Source organism: Hydra viridissima, unplaced genomic scaffold, assembly GCF_058129835.1.
Source record: "Hydra viridissima isolate aposymbiotic clone 2 unplaced genomic scaffold, HvirCarnegie_v1 scaffold_6, whole genome shotgun sequence".
Lineage (NCBI taxonomy): Eukaryota > Metazoa > Cnidaria > Hydrozoa > Anthoathecata > Hydridae > Hydra > Hydra viridissima.
In genome coordinates this window covers 17,815,729-17,833,709 of record NW_028324305.1, presented here as the reverse complement: position 1 = coordinate 17,833,709, position 17,981 = coordinate 17,815,729, and the positions used below count along the sequence as shown (strand labels likewise).

The following is a 17,981-nucleotide window of genomic DNA, read 5'->3' as shown; positions in this document are numbered from 1 at the left end:
TGGAAAATCACTGAGCACAATTTGCAGAGTTAACAGTTTAAAAGAACATGGACAAATCAAATAAAAGCCAGGTTAATGATAAGGTTAGTAAAAGACCTCAATGTATCTGAAGTAACAGTGAAAAGGGTTGTTAGATAGAAAGTTGGTGTCAGGTCATTGATGAGAACCAAAACTTTTTTTCTTACTGACTCTCTAAAGGCTCTCACACTGGAATACTCCAAAAAGGTTATGTATTTTATAAGCACATATTTATTGTCTCCTTAGGAGAAAAGATGCAGTCTTCCTTTTTTAAAACAGGCTTGAGGACTGGCACTAAAAAGTATCAGAGCCAGGTTTTAAAGGCTCATGTCCTTCTTTTGATTGTTGCTACCTTTACTGACCCACAAGAAATTTTCTTTATTCAAGACGGCAATGTCTGTCATACAGCAAAGACTGCACAAACCTAGCTGTCTTAGGCTATAATTTTTTAGCCATATCACATCTGGACTCCCTCTTTACTTAAGATAAACCCCCCTTGATTTCTCAGTTTGGGCATAGATTTAGTGTGACCAAAGTTCTGGCTCAGGATTGAAGCTGCAATTGTGGATGATGGCGGCTGCATTAATTAAATATTGTAAAACCCTTCTATCTTTAATTTAATTTTTTTTTAAATTTTCATTTGGTGGACAATTTTGAAAATAAATACAAATTCTAAAGTGTCATTTTTTTTGCAACACAATTAGTAAGTAGTGAACACATACCTCTAATACAAACATTTAATGAAGGTTATCTTATTTCTGTACAATCTATTCTTTCCTTAATGTATGTTTGTGATTGTAGTATAATGGTTTCAGGATATCCAAGTTGTATAAATATTAAAATATGATTATCAGGGAGAAAAAAGTCAAACAACCAAAGTGGACTGAAGAACAATCAGAAGAACTTTTAAGAATGTTTGAAGAGTTTAAAGAAACAAATGATCCTGTTGGAAACATAATGGCTGCTCTTACTTTTCCTAAATCAAAAAATATGGTATGTTAAGCACTTTTTGATATTTATTAAAAAAATTTTTTTTATTCTTTTATGGATGATTATTATAAACTACATGTTAAAATTAATATTGAATGTAATGAAATAATTTTTTTTTTCCAAAAGGAAAAGAATTGAATATTTTACAATTTTTTCTTTAAACACTTTTAATTTCCAGATTATAAAGCACCTAATAGAAAAGGGAAAAATTACAGAGAGAAAAGACTTATACAAACAGAGAAAATCGAAAAAACACTTTACAGATTTTATGGTCAGTTTTTTCTGTTTTGATATAGTCTTTTACTAAATTTTTTTTTTTTTTTTTGTTTTTTTTGTTTGATGCACTCTACAAGACTTTGTATTAGCATTTTATTCCCTAAAAAATTTTATCGCGAGAAGTTAAAGCAAAATTTTACTAAAAGTATTGTTTATTTAGAATACAGCCAACCATGACAACAACAATGATAGCTCCAGTGATAGTTAGTTTTACTCAATATTCTTTTACTAATATTAATATAAAAGTATTTATTTTAGAGTACTTGTTTTAGAAGTTTCTTTAATTTTTATTTTTGACTTCTTTTTTTTTTATATTCTAAAATTTAAATTTATCTTTCTTTAGCTGAAGAACATGTCAACAAAAGAACAATTTATTTTGACAAAATTAAAACCAGCCTCAATAATGAAGCTGGTTCTGAAGATTCCCCATATATTGGAGATAAAGTTACAAAACTATGTCACCAGCTCAAGCAGCAAGGTTGCATATTTCTATGGAGGTTTTTTTCAATAAAATATTAAAAGAAACTTTTAACTTGTGGAAACATTTTTTAAAATACCAATTTTACAAAATTCTCAATAAAAAAAAAAAAAAAAACACTTGTGAAAAAAAAATTATGTTTAAAAAATAAAAATACATTCTTATAAAGCAACTTATTTTGGTTCACATTTGATATTTATCCAACCTCATTTTCTTCCTAATGGTACTGATGCTCTCTCTGTGAATGACTCTTTTTAACTTACCATTTTAAAGGTTAAACTTACCATATTAATTACACAGTTTAAACTTTACACAATTGAGGCAAGAAAAACAAGTTATCTAAACAATTAAAGTTTCACCTAAAAATTCTTATCATGTAATTTTTGTAGAGTGAATAAGTTTAACCATCCATATATCTTATCAAGTATCCATATCAATTTATCCTTACAGAGTATCCATTCATTCATTTTTTTACAGAGTATTGATTAATTGGTTTTCTTAAGGGAGCCAATAGAGCCCTAAAATTAGGAAAGCGGTTTCATTAAAAAATGTAAATTTTTGCTCTAAATTTTTCATACATTCAATATATATAAGAACAAAATATATTTTACAATCTATTAGGCAGTGGAGATGAGCAGAGGAAAAACAAAAATAATGTCTTTTCATATGACATTTATTATTGTCAATATAACTTTATAATAATATTAATTTTGCATAACAAGTATTTTAAAGTTATATTTTGTGTTCAGGTTATTCACAGCAAATTATTTGGTTGCAAACAAGGTTAAAGAGAGTAGCTGAAGGAAGGGAGGAAGATGGTAAAGTTTGCATGAAATTTTTAAAAGTTATTTAAATACCAGATTAAACTATTACTTTCATAAATGCTTATTTAAGAATGCTGTACAGAAAATGTTTTTTGAATCTTGTTATAGTCTTTCATTCCATTAGGGTAGACAAAGCTTTCATTAGGGTAGGCAAAGCTTTAAAATCAATGAGGGGTTGTTTTATTTAAAGCTTTTTTACTTGAAAAATATTTAAAAATCTACAAGGTTTATTTATTCAAGTTCTTTTAAGCAGCAAATGTTAATTTTTTAAATTTGATTCTTTTGATTACCTTGAAGTAAAAATTCTGTTAATGTAATTAATTTTCTCCAGATTTAAGAACAGCTGCTAATACAAGTTGTTCTCCGTTTTCTTAATGGTCCTACTATCTCTTAAGCCTGACTTGGCTTAACTAAAACTTTTAACATATATTTTTTCATCACGTTTTTGTCTATCAAAGTTACCAAATTCTCAGTTATGATGTTCCTTCAATTGAATGACATTGATTTTCTAAGCTGTATTCATTTTTATTCACAAAATCTCATGTGCTGCAAGTTCAGTTGATGGTTGATTATCTTGATGCCCTTGTTGTTCAAGTATTCTCTGACAACCTTTGTGAACAAGATTTTCATGTTTTTGCTACTTGATGTTGGTTGTTGCTTCTCAATGTTAACAATAAACTCGAGACAGTCTCTGATGTATTTTTGAACAGTAGATAAAAAGGGAGTCTGTCAATTTAAAAAGGAACCATGCATTTAGGCTTAAATTGGGCTTAATGGAAGACTGTTCTTGAGGATTCTGCAATACCCAACCATGATAAGTTTAGTTGTTTACTGCTAATTTGTGTCAAGTAGATTCAAGATTTTTGTTCATGAAAACATCACACCACTACCATTTACCTTAATTGAATTTGGCTTAAAAATAAAGATACTCATGAGTGGTTCTTTTAATGTTACTGTAGGATAATGATATTTGAGGCTCTACTTGAGGAACAATGAAAAGAATGCTTATGAATGTTTGAAGAGTTTAAAGAAATAAATGATTCTGGCCAATGTGGCCAACATCAGCAATGAGTTGCTGTACAGAATTTATGTTTTGTGACATTGCGGTTGTGAGTGGTGCTACAGGATTTTTTTTTTTGGTTTTTGAGATCCTCCAGTCTTTGTGTTTTGAAAATGTATTTTTGCTTGAAAGTTTATTACATATGCATGCAAGTTTCAAAATATTTAAAACAACAAATTTACCTTGTTAGCTGTAAGAGAAATTAGTACAAATACAGTTGGTATAAGATAGGTAATAGAAGAATTACAAAAAGGTGAATGACCTGTTAAAAGTGCAATAAAGCAGAATGAACACATTTTGGTTTCATATTTGTTTACAATTACTATTTTTATGTCATTACTAATATTTTATAATTTTTAAAAATTAATTTTTTTAAGAAATTTTTAAATAAAAGTAGTTGAGTTTATTTTGTAATTATAAATTTATAAAGAATCTTAGTTTATCATATTTCTTAGCCATATGTTGAATAAGGTTATAACTTTATGAGTTTTTTTGTGAATGTAAGATTTCCTGTATCATAAATGGATGAACCTTTGCCTTAGTTTAACAGTTAAAGTTCCAAGTAAGGAAACCATTCACTCTTCTAAGAGATGAAAGCTGACTGCTGAATTAGCCTCAAAATCAAAGTTAGCATATTGTGATCATGTATCTAGTGCTACTTTTCTCCTCCAATCAGAAAATACAACAAAAGTAAAACAGTGACCAATTTGGTGACATCCACATAAATATCAACAAATCATGTATTATTATTATAAATCATGGTTTACCAGTCATGTAAAATGAAAATTTTTTCAAGAACTTGTCAGAAATATTGCACTAATACAAAAAAGCATTACAGTCATTGAGAAATTATTGAAAGCAGGAACCATTTGTAATTGAGATGCAAGCTATTAGTGTGCAAAATGCGCTATCAAAGTGATGCAGGAACTTTATAATATCTGCAAAAACCAGGAAAAGCTGCAACTTAGATTTATTTTAAGTAATAAACAGTGATAAACATCATACAGTGTGTATTGTGCACTGATTAGAACATTACTAAGCTCTGTTGATGTTTGATATGTGCATATTACATAATAAACACAAAAAATGCAAAATACATTTTATTATGTTTTTATTAAATTTTTTTATTGTGTTTTTATCTTATAATTTACAATGTCAACAGATTATAATAGCGCAGTACTTGGATTTAAAAAAAAAAAAGATTTTGTTTGAATGTCACTACTTTGAACTCGACAGTTACTTTTGTCCAGTGCGCTCAAGAATTGTGTAAACACATTGAAAAACTTTGAATAATGAATTTAAAAATAACTAGAAAATGTAAAATCCTTTTTTGTTTTCCAAAAAAATTGTTCTATTGACATAAAAATGTAATTGATCTTTTAAATTTAGGTGATTGGTATCCAGTTCCTTTGTTGACTTTAACTGAAAGTGATGAAAAAGCTTTAAGTTGTGAAGATTTTCAATATTTGTTAAGAGCTATTGGCTTAAAACCTCCTGCTGATGAGCAGGTGTTGTGTCTTTTCTTATTTCATGAAAAATGATTTTAAATTTGTTTTGTTTTATTGAGTCTGAATTTTTAAGCAAAGGATGTCATTTGTTTTTAGGAAGCTTTTTGGAGAGTTCCAGAAACTTTAAGCCCGACTATTTTAAGAAGATTTACTGATGATCTAGATAAAGAATGTGAGTTTCATATGCTTATCATAAATATTTTTTTATATTTTAAATTATAATGATTTTGTTGTAATAGTATTTTGAATATTTTCTTAGATGTTGTAAATTCTGAAAGTAAAGTTCTGGAAAATGAAAGGTAATCCAGAGGTTGATTGACATCCAATTTTTTTTTTGATTTCTTAAGCCTCAAATATATAGAAAATGGTTGTTATTTCCAAAATTGATGTTATGAAGCTTTTCTGTTACCATGGAGATAATTTTAATTTTTTTTTTTTTCATATTAATTCAGAAAACAACGTGTAGCAAAATTTACCATTGTCTCTATCATCAAAGCTTATTTTGTTGAAATAGCAACCGTTTTTAATATTTCGAGACATCAATGCCGATATATTACACATACCGTCTAGAACAAAAAAGTATTTGTATAACAATGTTTGCATGGTGTTATTTAACTTTTCAATATGGTCTCCCATCATTCTACATTGTCTACCAATCACTCTAAGCAAAATACAATATTTTCTCTGCTTTATCAAATTTTTCGTTAATTTTCTTTCCAGTATCTTTTTAGTGTTTTTTTTTTTGTTTTTTTTTGTTGTTGTTTTCAATTTTTGGTAGCTGGATCTACACATTAAAAATTTTCTATTTAAAATGTTGCGTAGATTTGTTAAATTTATTTCTCATTTTATTCTCGCTTATAAGTGGCCTTCATTGGCTTTGATCTCTTACTGTAAACTTTTGCATTTTACTTTTTTAACAATATTATTATTTGTATTCATTTAGTTGTCAAAACGCTAAAGACCCATCAGAAATAAAGATAAGCAAAGCTGTAAAGCGAGAATATGCACCATCAGAAAGTGAAGATGACAATTATGAAGAATACATCAAAATGAATCGAAAGACGAAAAGGAACAGAATTATCGAAGAGGTAAGATCAAACCTTCACCATTTTCATTCTATTCGTTGTTTCTTAAATAGATAATCCAGACATCAGTGATGTAGCTCGATATCAAAGGAGTGTAAAAACCAACTTTAAAACCTTATTTTTGGAGTGTTAGTAACCAAAAACTGGGTTTTTTAACCAAGCAAGTTATTTCCATAAACATATTCGTAAGACCAAGGCTTCCACTTTTCAGTCACATTTTCATAAAATACCATATGTAGGGTCCAGGGGAAAAACGATGAGATAACCAAAAATCTCATTTTGAGATATGAGCAAAAGAAACTTTCACAACACGCTGTAAAGGGATGGGCAATCTAAAAACGCATTTTTCGTAGGATTGCCATTGTTTTTTCCCTTTCGCAATACGATAGTCTGAAAGGCGACAAAAATCCTACTAGATGGTACTAGCTCAATTTTTTCATGTAAATTTTGGAATCTCATCGTTTTTTCCCTGGAAGGCTTCATATCAAAACGACAGCATTGTCAGAAGTGGGATTTGAACCCACGCCTACAAGAGTAGACTGCGACCTGAACGCAGCGCCTTAGACCACTCGGCCATCCTGACCCTAGTTATCGTAATTTGCATGTGATTTATATCTTAAAATTAGTGTGAGCCAGTTTTAAATTTTTGTTGCAAATAACACTTAAAAAATTTTTTGTAGGAGATTGTTTTCCTGTTTTACAAAGTTCCTGTTAATTAATCGTATAAATTTATTAACAAAGATATATACAATTATAAACATAAAATTGCAGTAATATTTAATATTTTTAAATCAATTTCTATTATTTCTTTTTTAAGTTTTATAAAAAAAAAAATCGCGCTTAATACACCTCCACAGTTTTATTTTACTTTTAATACAATTTTGTAGAGCAGGAAATAAGCTATTTCTCAGATTCACACCTGTGAAGGATTTTTTATTTTAAACTTCACTTAACCGCAAAATTAACGCAATTGTCGTTAATATTATCATTAAGGGTCTGCGTATCGTTATTATTTTGAAACGATAACGATATGAAACGATATGAGTTTGTCTAAGAAACGATAATATCCGTTTAGTTATCGTTTGAAAAGATAAATGAATGGAAAAGTATCGGTTCAAACGATAATATCGGCTTTTTTTTATCGGTTTATCGGAATACATAAAAATATCGAGAATACTGATATTTATCGGTATAATAACGATGTTTTTAAAAATATTCCAATTTTTTTTTTTTTTTAAATGCCAAATTTTAGTTCAAATGTATTATAAATCTACAAGTCGAGTAAAGATTATGCCTATCTTTAACGGTCTTACAAGTTAATCTTTCCCAATTGTATATATTATCTAGATGTCTATCTTCACAAAAATTCTGTAAAGAAAAAGTGAAGCAACACTGTTCTCCAATTGACCCCAGGTTGAAACTCTCCCCACTCCTGATTTTTTTACATTTTTTATCAATCATATGCATTAGTAAACACAATATGTGTTGGTCAGAAAAATCTGAACTAAGTGCTAAATATCTACATTTTTCAAATTTAAACGCAAAATTTAAAAAGTTTTAATAAAGTCAGTCATTATGGTAATCAAAATAACCCATTTATATTAACCCTTTATGGGCCCTTGTTGCCATATGGCAACAAAAGAAAAATGAAAGTGTACCTCAAAACCTGGTCGTTGATGATTCCCCATACAAGACCAAAGCTGCTAAATGACAATTATTTTTAAAAAATTGATTTCACGAAGAAAAAAAAAGTTTGAACTTTTTTTCTTAGACCCTTAAGTTTTCTGAAAATATTAACAAACTTTTTTTAAAAAGTATATTTTTTAATTTGGCCAATAAAGGGTTAATTTATTTTATTTATAAAAAAAACCATAATATAAATACATTTGTCTCACAAATAATTTAAATGTTAATTTTTGTTTAAAATAAAATTTACTACAGTAGAGTATAGCTTTTCTGCGAAACCTTCGTGTCCTATGTTTCTTTTATAGTTCATCCAAGTTTTTTTAAATTTGTGATGAACAGATTCACCACATTGTTCTGGTACCTAAGCTAATATTTTTGTGTTATACAAAGGGGAGAATGTGACACACTAAAATATGTATTTTCCATGAAACTGTCAAGTTATAGCCAAATACATCTTTTGTATATAGTTGAAGACTAAAAAATGAACTTTTGAAATCTTCAATTTAAACAGAAATATCTGTACCCATTTCCCAAACTAAACACAGCTGATTTCACTAATGAAAACTTACGCAAACAATTATTTATTGGTAAAATATTGATTGTTGCAGTTAAGGTAACATCCCTCTCCAAAATATCTAGTAGGGGTATAAATCAATTATCATTGTTTCCATCTAAACCTACACCATGATACCCTCTCATTAAAATGTAACGTGTTTTCAATTAGCTTTGAAAAGCTGACCAAACATATAAAAGTAAAGTACAGAATTTATTCACAACTCCCATCATAATGTGAAGCTCAGGTGGGGGAACAATGTGTTCAAGAAAAGTTTCTTGATTTTCTTTTAAGTAAATTAAACGAGGATTTATTACATTTTTGTGTTCCTACATTTTTAATCTATTTTTTCCATATACATATTATCATAACATAAGTCTATGGAACCCAACGTTTTTAGTTTCCCTGCTTCAAGGGAGCATTCTCCTTCACAATACTTGCGAGAGTGACTTGAAAGTCCGAAAACACTGTTTGCACACTTTAGATCAAATGCCATACTGAAATTCACTTCTTCAAGTTGAAGTGGTGCCAATAATTTTTGAAAACATTAGCAATAGCTTTTAAGAAGTTTTGAACACCATCTAAAGATATTCAGAGTTTCCAGAAATTCAGTCATTTTAACATTAATGCTTGATTCTACAGCACTTGTTAGATTCCTGCATAAAGTAGAACATAATTTTTTGGTTTTATTTTCAGAAAGTTCTAATACACTTGATAGCTCCATAATAGCTTGAAATGAGATATAATTTTCTTTCTTTTCGACTTAATTTCATTCACTCCAACTGTAACAGAGAGAAGATGTAGACATCTTGAACTACTCTCCACTTAAAATGCTTTCACATTCCATTTTATACTTTAACAAACCAGATTCTACTTGTACTGTTTGTTTATCTCCAAGTGATTCACTAATATCTATGATATTGCATACAGCTTTACAGCAATCATAAGAAACTAAAATTAATAGTAAGAATTTTATTACAATTTTTGAAATAAGTAAAAACAATAAAGAATCTATTGAATCAAACAGTAAAATAATATAAAGAGAAAAAATGTTTTAATCAATCTTATTTTAACCTTATTTCTAAATTATAAAATCATAAATATAAATAATCCATACTAAGATTTAAATAGCTGAGTCCACAGATTTTTTCAGCCACACTTAAAGTTTTTGGCTCTGGCTCAACATTTATCTGGATACATAGCAGTGAAGAGGTTTGCTTAATACTCCTATTTACCTAAAATACATTATTTTCTATCAAATACAATTTATTTATTTATATATATATATATATATATATATATATATATATATATATATATATATATATATATATATATATATATATAAATAAATATTTTAAAGTATCTTTGATATACTCTCTAACCAGCTGTAAAGATATGCAGTTTCACCTTTGTTCAGACAAATCAAGTTTCTTCTGCAGTGGGAACACACTGGTGAAGGACAAACTTCAAGATCAAAATCAAAATTTGGCCAAATATATTCTTGAATTTTCTCACATTTTAAGGGTGACATGGGCGTTAGAGATTTTGATCTGATACCTTTATTTATCAGACAAACTGCACAAGTTGATAATTTAAAGTTTGCTGCCATGTTGGAAAATGATATTTTTTATCTGAAAAGCAGTCGTAAATGGGTTTGTTTTGATTACCTTAATGGCTGGCTTTATTAAAACTTTGGAAGAAAAAAAGCCAAAAATTTTGCGTTTTAAATTTGAAAAATGTAGATATTTAGCACTTAGTTCAGATTTTTCTGACCAACACATATTGTGTTTACTAATGCATATGATTGATAAAAAATGTAAAAAAATCGAGAGTGGGGAGAGTTTCAACCTGAGAGTCAATTGGAGAACAGTGTTGCTTCACTTTTTCTTTACAGAATTTTTGTGAAGATAGACATCTAGATAACATATACAATTGGGAAAGATTAACTTGTAAAACCGTTAAAGATAGGCAAAATGACATCTTTACTCGACTTGTAGATATATAATATATTTGAACTAAAATTTGGCATTTAAAAAAAAATTGGAATATTTTTTAAAATATTGTTATTATACCGATAAATATCGGTATTCTCGTTATTTTTATGTATTCCGATAAACCGATAAAAAAAAAGCCGATATTATCGTTTGAACCGATACTTTTCCATTCATTTATCGTTCTAAACGATAAGTTATCGTTTCATAGACAAACTCATATCGTTTGATTTCGTTATCATTTTATATCGTTATCGTTTCAAAATATCGGTTCATATCGATAACGATACGCAAACCCTTAATTATTATACATTTTGACAAGCACATTAAGAATAGAACACATGAACATAATTATTTCGATGATAATAAAATTGACTTTGAGGGTTAAGAAAAAGAAACTAAGGGCCTTTTTATATGGACAAGGGCTAGCCCGTTTGCTGAGCTAGCCCGGAAAACGAGTCAGTTTTAAAATTGCGTTTATATGAATTTTTGCTAAAAAAAAAATGATATCGAGGTCAGCCTGGCTTTTTCTAGCAGGGCTGGCCTCTTTATCGGTAAAATAATAACCTTAAAGATGGCGGCTAGCGACAAAAAAAAAAACACATTGCATTTTCACGATATGTTTAACTGGTTTTATAACACAAATAATGCTTCTTAAAAGCCTAATTGTGTTATATAACCTTTACAAATTTAAATTTGATAATTTTTTAAAAACTATTCTTTTACGAAAACGATCACAATCACTTCAAAAGATGAAACAAGCAAGAGAGATGACTTAAAAGAAAAAATCGTAGTTGCTGGTTTAAAACTGGCAGAACTGATTTATGGTGGCATAATATAATAACTGGTGTAGCTCCCATTGATGTATGGAAAACAAATTTTAGCCTTTCACGGTTTTTTCTCATGAATTTGGTTTCAGAGTTAAGCCCTTATTTATCTCCTGACCCTTTTTCGCCTAATTCTAGAGCTCTATCAGCAGATAAAAAAGTCGCTATTACTTTATATTACTTAAAAGATGCTGGATCTTTGGTAAATTATAAAAGCAAAACAACTAAAATTTTAAGTACACGGAAGTTGGCAGTTTTATTATTAAATTTATTATTTTATGCGGAAGCTTTCAAATTTAAAAAATGTAAGAGTTTATACGCATGCGTACAAATTTATATAAGAAATTAACCAGCCCGTTTGCCGAGATCTCGGCAAAAAACAGTGAGATCTCGCTATCCGGGTTAGCGAGATCTCACTGCAACTTAACTTTATTTTGCGCTTATATGAATAAACGAACTAGCCCGGATCGCTATCCGGGCCAGCTCGTTTATTCATATAAACGCAAAATAAAATTAAGTTAAAATATTGATGATGTCGATATCTCGGCAAACGGGCTGGCTCGTTTGCCGAGCCAGCCCGCTTTCCATATAAACAGGCCCTAAGTTAAAATATTGATGACGTCTATATCTCGGTAAACGGGCTGGCTTGTTTGCCGAGCCAGTCCGCTTTCCATATAAACAGGCCTTAAAACCAAAAATATGGTTCGTTTAATAAGATAAAGTAAATGATTATTATTGCTATGCACGCTAATACAGCTTAAATTGAAACATTTTTGACTTATCAAGAACTAGTGTTACTATGTCTTGATGTTAATTAGATCTCTAATTGAAAGTATGCGCTGTGGCAAACATTCAATTAGAGATTTAATCGTTTTTTGAGGCATATCTTCTCACAAGCGGATAAGATTTTGTCGCAGCTCGTATACGCTGTTAGGTAGTGGATGTTGGCTTCTAACACAGCGTCCCATTATGTCCCAAATATGCTCTATTGGGTTCAATTTAGGATTGCAAGCTGGCCACTCCAAAACTTCGATATTGAAATTATTTAAGTATTCAGTAACAATATGTGCCGTATGTGGTCTAGCATTATCCTACATAAGAAGGAATCCATCTTTAATGTACGGTGCAAAAGGTACCACAAAAGGTTCTAAGATGTCTGCTGCGTATAGTTGAAAAATCAGACGACAACCATCGACAATAAAAAGCTCTGTGCGAGCTGTTAAAGATATTCCGCCCCATACCATCAATGAGCCGCCTACATATAAAGTGGCTTCTCGAATGTTACAAGCGAAATATCTTTCATTTGGTCTTCTGTACACTCTTGGGCGGTGATCAGAACTTACAAGACAAAACCTTGATTCATCTGTAAATAAGACCTGTCCCCACTCATGTATTTCCAAATTCATATGCCTCCTTGCAAAAGCCTGTCTGTTTCTTCGGTGGTCTACAGACAATCTGGTACCAGTAGCTGCTGTCCAAGGTCATTTATTTAAAGCACGAGTCTTCTTCTTATAATATCTTGACTAACAGCAGTTCCATGAACCTCAGCAAGTTGTATTTGGAGATTTTGTGCAGTAGTGAACCGTTCTCTCAGTGTTAGAAGCATTTAAAATTGGTCATCCACGGCATTGGTAGCTCGTGGTCTGCCTTGACCAAGTCGTCTAGGGTGATCATTAGTCTCTACAAACCTTTGTAGAACCCTACCGACTGTTGTATGAGACACTCCAAATCTTCTATCAAGTTCGCGATTTGTTAATCCTTCATTTGACAAAGTAACAATTGCAACACATTCATCGCGACTTAAATTTCGTCTAGAACGCTGCATTGCGAGCAGATGTGTTGCTCAAATGAGTTATCTTTTCTATTGTTAAAACAATTTAAAAGCAATACAAACTTTTCTTTTCGAGGTGAGGTTTAATTGCAGCAAAACATGCTACTTATGAAAAGCTGCTATAATTTCGAAAATAAGGGAAACGGAATAAAACCTACTAAAGGCGTAACAATAAACATCTTTGTAATTGATAAATCCGGGAAATACATCATATTTTTCAAAGTTAGAATTTATAAGTGGTGCGTTAAATTTTCGGTTAAGTGTATTTTCTCGAAAACCCGTAAGAATTCTTCCAAAATCTGAGAAATTATTTTTTACATTAAAGGAGAAAACCAAAAGGTAAAAGTTTGTCAGAAGTGGGATTTGAACCCACGCCCACAAGAGTAGACTGCGACCTGAACGCAGCGCCTTAGACCACTCGGCCATCCTGACATACTAAATGAATGTGTTATATATGGACTTATTTAATAGTTACAAATATAGAATGATTTATTTTAATGCGTTGTACTTTTAACCCTTTAGCGCCCGTGTAGCAGATCTGCTACATAACTTCAGAAACCTTTTATGGCCATCCTGTCAACACAGTGATCTCAAAAACACCTTTTGTAGCATATTTACAACATATTTTTGTTGATCTGATTTAGCTAGGTTAATATAATTAGATAATCAAGACTTAAAAACACATCAAAATTGTCTTTTTAAAAATCGGATGATTGCTGTCAGACAAGGTATTTTCAAAGAGAGTTTTTTCCTGTTTTTTTACGAATATTAAAGCTTATTTGTTTATTTTATTTTAAATTAATAACACATGTAAGTTTTAGAAGTATTTAAGAGAGTTTCCTCTTTTTGAATCACAAAATGCTATCTGAATTTATATGTATCACATATGCTACAATGACAAAATTGGGTTTGCTAGTGAAATTTTAAAATTTTATTTTTTAATTCATAATCTAGGCCCTAAAACAATTGCTTTTTGAAGTTTTTGGAGTTTTTTGAAAATTTTAAGCCCTGGTGGGCGCTAAAGGGTTAAGGTGAGTTTTCACTAATCCGTTTTAAGGTGAGCCTCCACTTGGGAAAATTAATCACTTGAGCATGCGCAGTGATTAATTTTCAAAATTAAGTTACAAACTGCGTACGCTAGCGTGATTAATTTTCCCATCCCTTTCCCTTTCCCTAATCTAAAACGGATGAATGGAAACTCACCTTTATGGTATCAAAATACAACATACAGTGTTTTTCTTCATCAAAAGACCAAATTTATATTGGTAGACTATCAATTAGATTGTCTTACAATAGACTGAAGAAAATGAAATTTCAATCCACTTAAACAAATGTTTGCTAAGTGTTATGGACATTATTTGTTATTATTAAAATGCACATAAGGGTTCTAAATTTTTTAATTAGCAAAGGGATCCTGACCCTTTATTTACCCTTCCCAGTAGGACTGCCAATAGAAAACAATAAAACTTTCCTGTTGGCAGTCCCATTGCCAATCAAAACATCGTTAAATTGTTCTTCTAAGGCATGTGTTAACTCCGCAAACCGAATTTTTTCCGAAACTACGATAACTTTCCGAGTAAGCGTTGATCAAAATCATTTCTCAAAAATCACTGCTCGACGTGGCTTAAAAATGAAAAGAATGATTATATTTTGTTGGAAGATGAGGAAAGTGGTAAAGATAATGATTGGGAGTATGAAAATGAGCCGGAAGTTGTTTTAGGGCTTACCATACAAAATTAGATCACTCCGATGATCCGGTGTTTTTTGTGTTAATATTCATCATTTGTGCTGCGTTCATGCTTCCTTCATGTTCTTCTTTTGTTTAGATTAAATTTTTACTTTTAAGCTGATATTTTTCATGGTTATTCAATATAGAACTGGTATTGAAAATTCGTAGCTTTTTTTTTACGAAATCTAAAGTAAAATTTTTTTTTTGTTGAATATCTCAAGATTTCATCTTTTTTTTTTTCTGTTTTGCAAATCTGCCATTATAGGGCGCCCTTTAAAAAATTTATATTAGAGATGAAAATTTTTTAGATTTTTCAAATGCTTAGGATTTCAGAAAAAAAGCCTAAAATTTGATTGGATAATATTCAGTGGTCTTTGAAATATCCAGGGTTAAAGCTGTAGTGGCAATATTTGATATTTTTGCAAGGGGAAAAGGGATTTTTTTTGCACGGTAATTAAAGATTTAAAATGTTAAATTGACGTATATTTATATATAAATCTCAAATTTCCGCCAGTTTTCCGATGATTTACGCATCCTTTAGCTATTAGTATTGTCTTTGTGTTTAAAATGAAGTCATTAAAATGCAAAATATTTTGTCTGACTTTTCAAAAGTTTGTAAGATTATTAAAGTAGTCGTCAATCGCCTGGTTTGGTTATGGGTTTTTTTACCTTCCAAAAAGATACGCATGTGCGAACCACCAACATCGCTCCCCGCCTGTTTTGCTAATTTTTTTTGTTTTTAAGTTTAACCACGGTATTATTGTTCGTACTTTACTATAACCCCTCTCTTTTTGTTTAATAGCCATCTTGTAGTGAAGATGAAAATGACGAGGCGTCGTTATTTTCAAGTGACCGTTTGAAAAATTCGTCGATGACACGCGATACAAAGGAAGAAGAAGAATTTGAGAAAATAGATAGTTCAGTTAAAGTTCGTTCAGTGAGTGAAAGTAGCGAATTATGTGATTATTCGGCATTAGACTTTAGTTTACGTGTTTCTGAGGGAGAGGATTAAAAATTAATTCTTTTGCCGTAGATGGTGCAAGATTGTGCGTATTACCTCATTTTTTAGGGAATTCGAATAGAGCTATTGTACGAAAAGAATCCTTATTCTCTTTACTATTTATATATATTTTTCAAAATGTATTCTGATTAGAATTACGCTGACTGAGCTTTTAACAAATAGGAAATTTGTTACTATGGTGAACGTCTTTTTAAAAAATGTTACTTGGAGCAATATTTTTGCATAATTTTTAAAGGTTGAAAATGGTGAAGATAATTTTCCTTAGGAAAAACTAACGTGCCTGACGAATAATTGATTGTACCTCTTAAAGTATCGTATTACAGATTACTAACTACTTTAGGAGAAATTTATAGACTAACTCATTTCAATTATTTAAAAACTAGTTTAAAACTTTCAATATTTTCTTGGATCAAATTTCTTTTGTACAAATTTCCAGATCGGAATACCACTCAATTCCAACTGTAGTCTGTCATTTGTTTTTTGCAGGGAGTATACAGTTTTTGAATCACTTTGATTTTGCGTTCTACGCACTGATTACTTTTTGGTAGGTTAAGTAACGATGGCTTCTGCTTCCAGTAATTTTTTCCAATAAGCGTAATACTTTTTTGTAAAGCTTCAATAGTCCTGACAAGTTCTTGAAGTCATTTTTTTTGTGCATCAGATTGGTAAACCAATAGTATGATCATTCTTGAATCTGCATACCTTTTCCAAAATCTTCCTTATTGTAGTCATAGTAATGAGAGCAAGAATAAAGAGAATTTCTCTTCAGTTCCATCGTGTACCGGTTATATTGAGTTCTTTGAAAGTAAATCAACGGAAAAGGCCTTTTTTCCTCAAATAATCTGAACACGTGTGTTAGATGATATAAAAATTTAATGTCATTCTCCAGTCTGATTTATCAAGATTTTTTTCTGTTCCATTTAAAATTTTGCTTTCAATTCCTCGAACCTTTTCACTAGATACAAATATTCTATGTTTGAAGACGTGTTACCATCAAGTTCTTTGTACATCACCAGAAAAAGAATCCGTTGCTGACAACTGATAAAATGTAATTTGGTAAAAGCCTTCTCTAAGAGCATCTGTAGTAATTTAACAGCAGAACTAAATTTTTTCCCAGAGTTGATGTTGGTTGTTTCAGCAAAGTCATCTTTTTTGCATTACATAAATTGTATTCATCAAAAGCTTTGGTGATTCCTGCAGAAATAGTTTCAGCTTTACCAATTTTCTTTTTTTAGCTAACAATGCCAAAATATCAACAAGTTGGTTGCAACTTTACTAATGTTGTAATCTCTGGCTGATAAACAAGTACTCTCAACTTCATTTTTTTTTTTCTATAGACTCAGTACTACTACCATTAGGTATAAGATTGTTAGATGTTGATGTTGAAGCTGATTTGGCAAGCAATTTATCTTTTTGAAAGCTAAAATGTTTTCTCGCTTGCAATTTGACCTGCTAAGTACCCCACTTTTTTTCTTTCCACTTTTAGAAAGTCTTCAATGGATAACAATTGCCCATTGATATTTGTTGCATTAAATAGTTCATTCATATTTTTACCTCCTAAAAGATTCATCATTTTGTCATGTTTTGTTCGTATTACTTATTGGATACGTAAAAAATTCAATTATTGTTCCTTAATTTTTTCACTTCCTTGGATATTCCCGTTATTTTTGACTTTCCTCGTTTGATCTCTGTTTGCTCTCCAAGAAACTTGTATTGTCTAATAGCTTGCATTAGGAGTTGCACTCTGCATACAATTCTATGTGGCTGGTGATAGCTCATCAAATTACTGGTCCAGATGTTCTTAACTTTCAAATTACTGGTCCTTGTTCTTCGGTATTATAGTTTAACTTATATTGTACACATTATAAGATATTACTATTGAAAAAATATATACAAATATATACAAAAAAAAACAACTATGAAGTTGACATGTTTTCTCACAGGTTTTCTATAAGCACTTTTAAAAAGTTCAATGAGTTATAATCTTATATGAGGTAGTGAGAGTCAAAGTGGTATAACTCACTTCACTACAACTTTTCAGGGCAGAGCGTTTTATCCCATTAAGTGCAAAAAAATCAGGTTTAATGTTAGAGATTTTGAA

General features: G+C 30.3%; 1 protein-coding gene, 2 non-coding genes and 1 pseudogene across 4 annotated transcripts in view; 1 reads left to right on the top strand and 3 right to left on the bottom strand.

Moving 5' to 3' along the window:
* LOC145190050 (protein timeless homolog) overlaps positions 1–16,054 on the top strand; it is a 31,912-nt gene extending 15,858 nt beyond the window's left edge. For both annotated transcript variants that reach the window (XM_090091765.1, XM_090091766.1), the window contains 10 exons: positions 873–1,011; positions 1,187–1,279; positions 1,445–1,487; positions 1,628–1,762; positions 2,512–2,580; positions 5,036–5,154; positions 5,251–5,326; positions 5,414–5,453; positions 6,098–6,242; positions 15,662–16,054. In XM_090091765.1, coding sequence (XP_089947891.1) covers positions 873–1,011; positions 1,187–1,279; positions 1,445–1,487; positions 1,628–1,762; positions 2,512–2,580; positions 5,036–5,154; positions 5,251–5,326; positions 5,414–5,453; positions 6,098–6,242; positions 15,662–15,871 — 1,069 coding nt within the window. In that variant the 3' untranslated portion in view covers positions 15,872–16,054. The remainder of the gene's footprint in view (positions 1–872; positions 1,012–1,186; positions 1,280–1,444; positions 1,488–1,627; positions 1,763–2,511; positions 2,581–5,035; positions 5,155–5,250; positions 5,327–5,413; positions 5,454–6,097; positions 6,243–15,661) is intronic.
* Trnal-cag (transfer RNA leucine (anticodon CAG)) lies at positions 6,739–6,822 on the bottom strand. Its single transcript has one exon. It is a non-coding gene; the product is annotated as a tRNA-Leu (tRNA).
* LOC149887333 (uncharacterized) lies at positions 8,149–9,013 on the bottom strand (annotated as a pseudogene).
* On the bottom strand, positions 13,479–13,562 carry Trnal-cag (transfer RNA leucine (anticodon CAG)). Its single transcript has one exon. It is a non-coding gene; the product is annotated as a tRNA-Leu (tRNA).
* Positions 16,055–17,981: the final 1,927 nt, after the last annotated feature.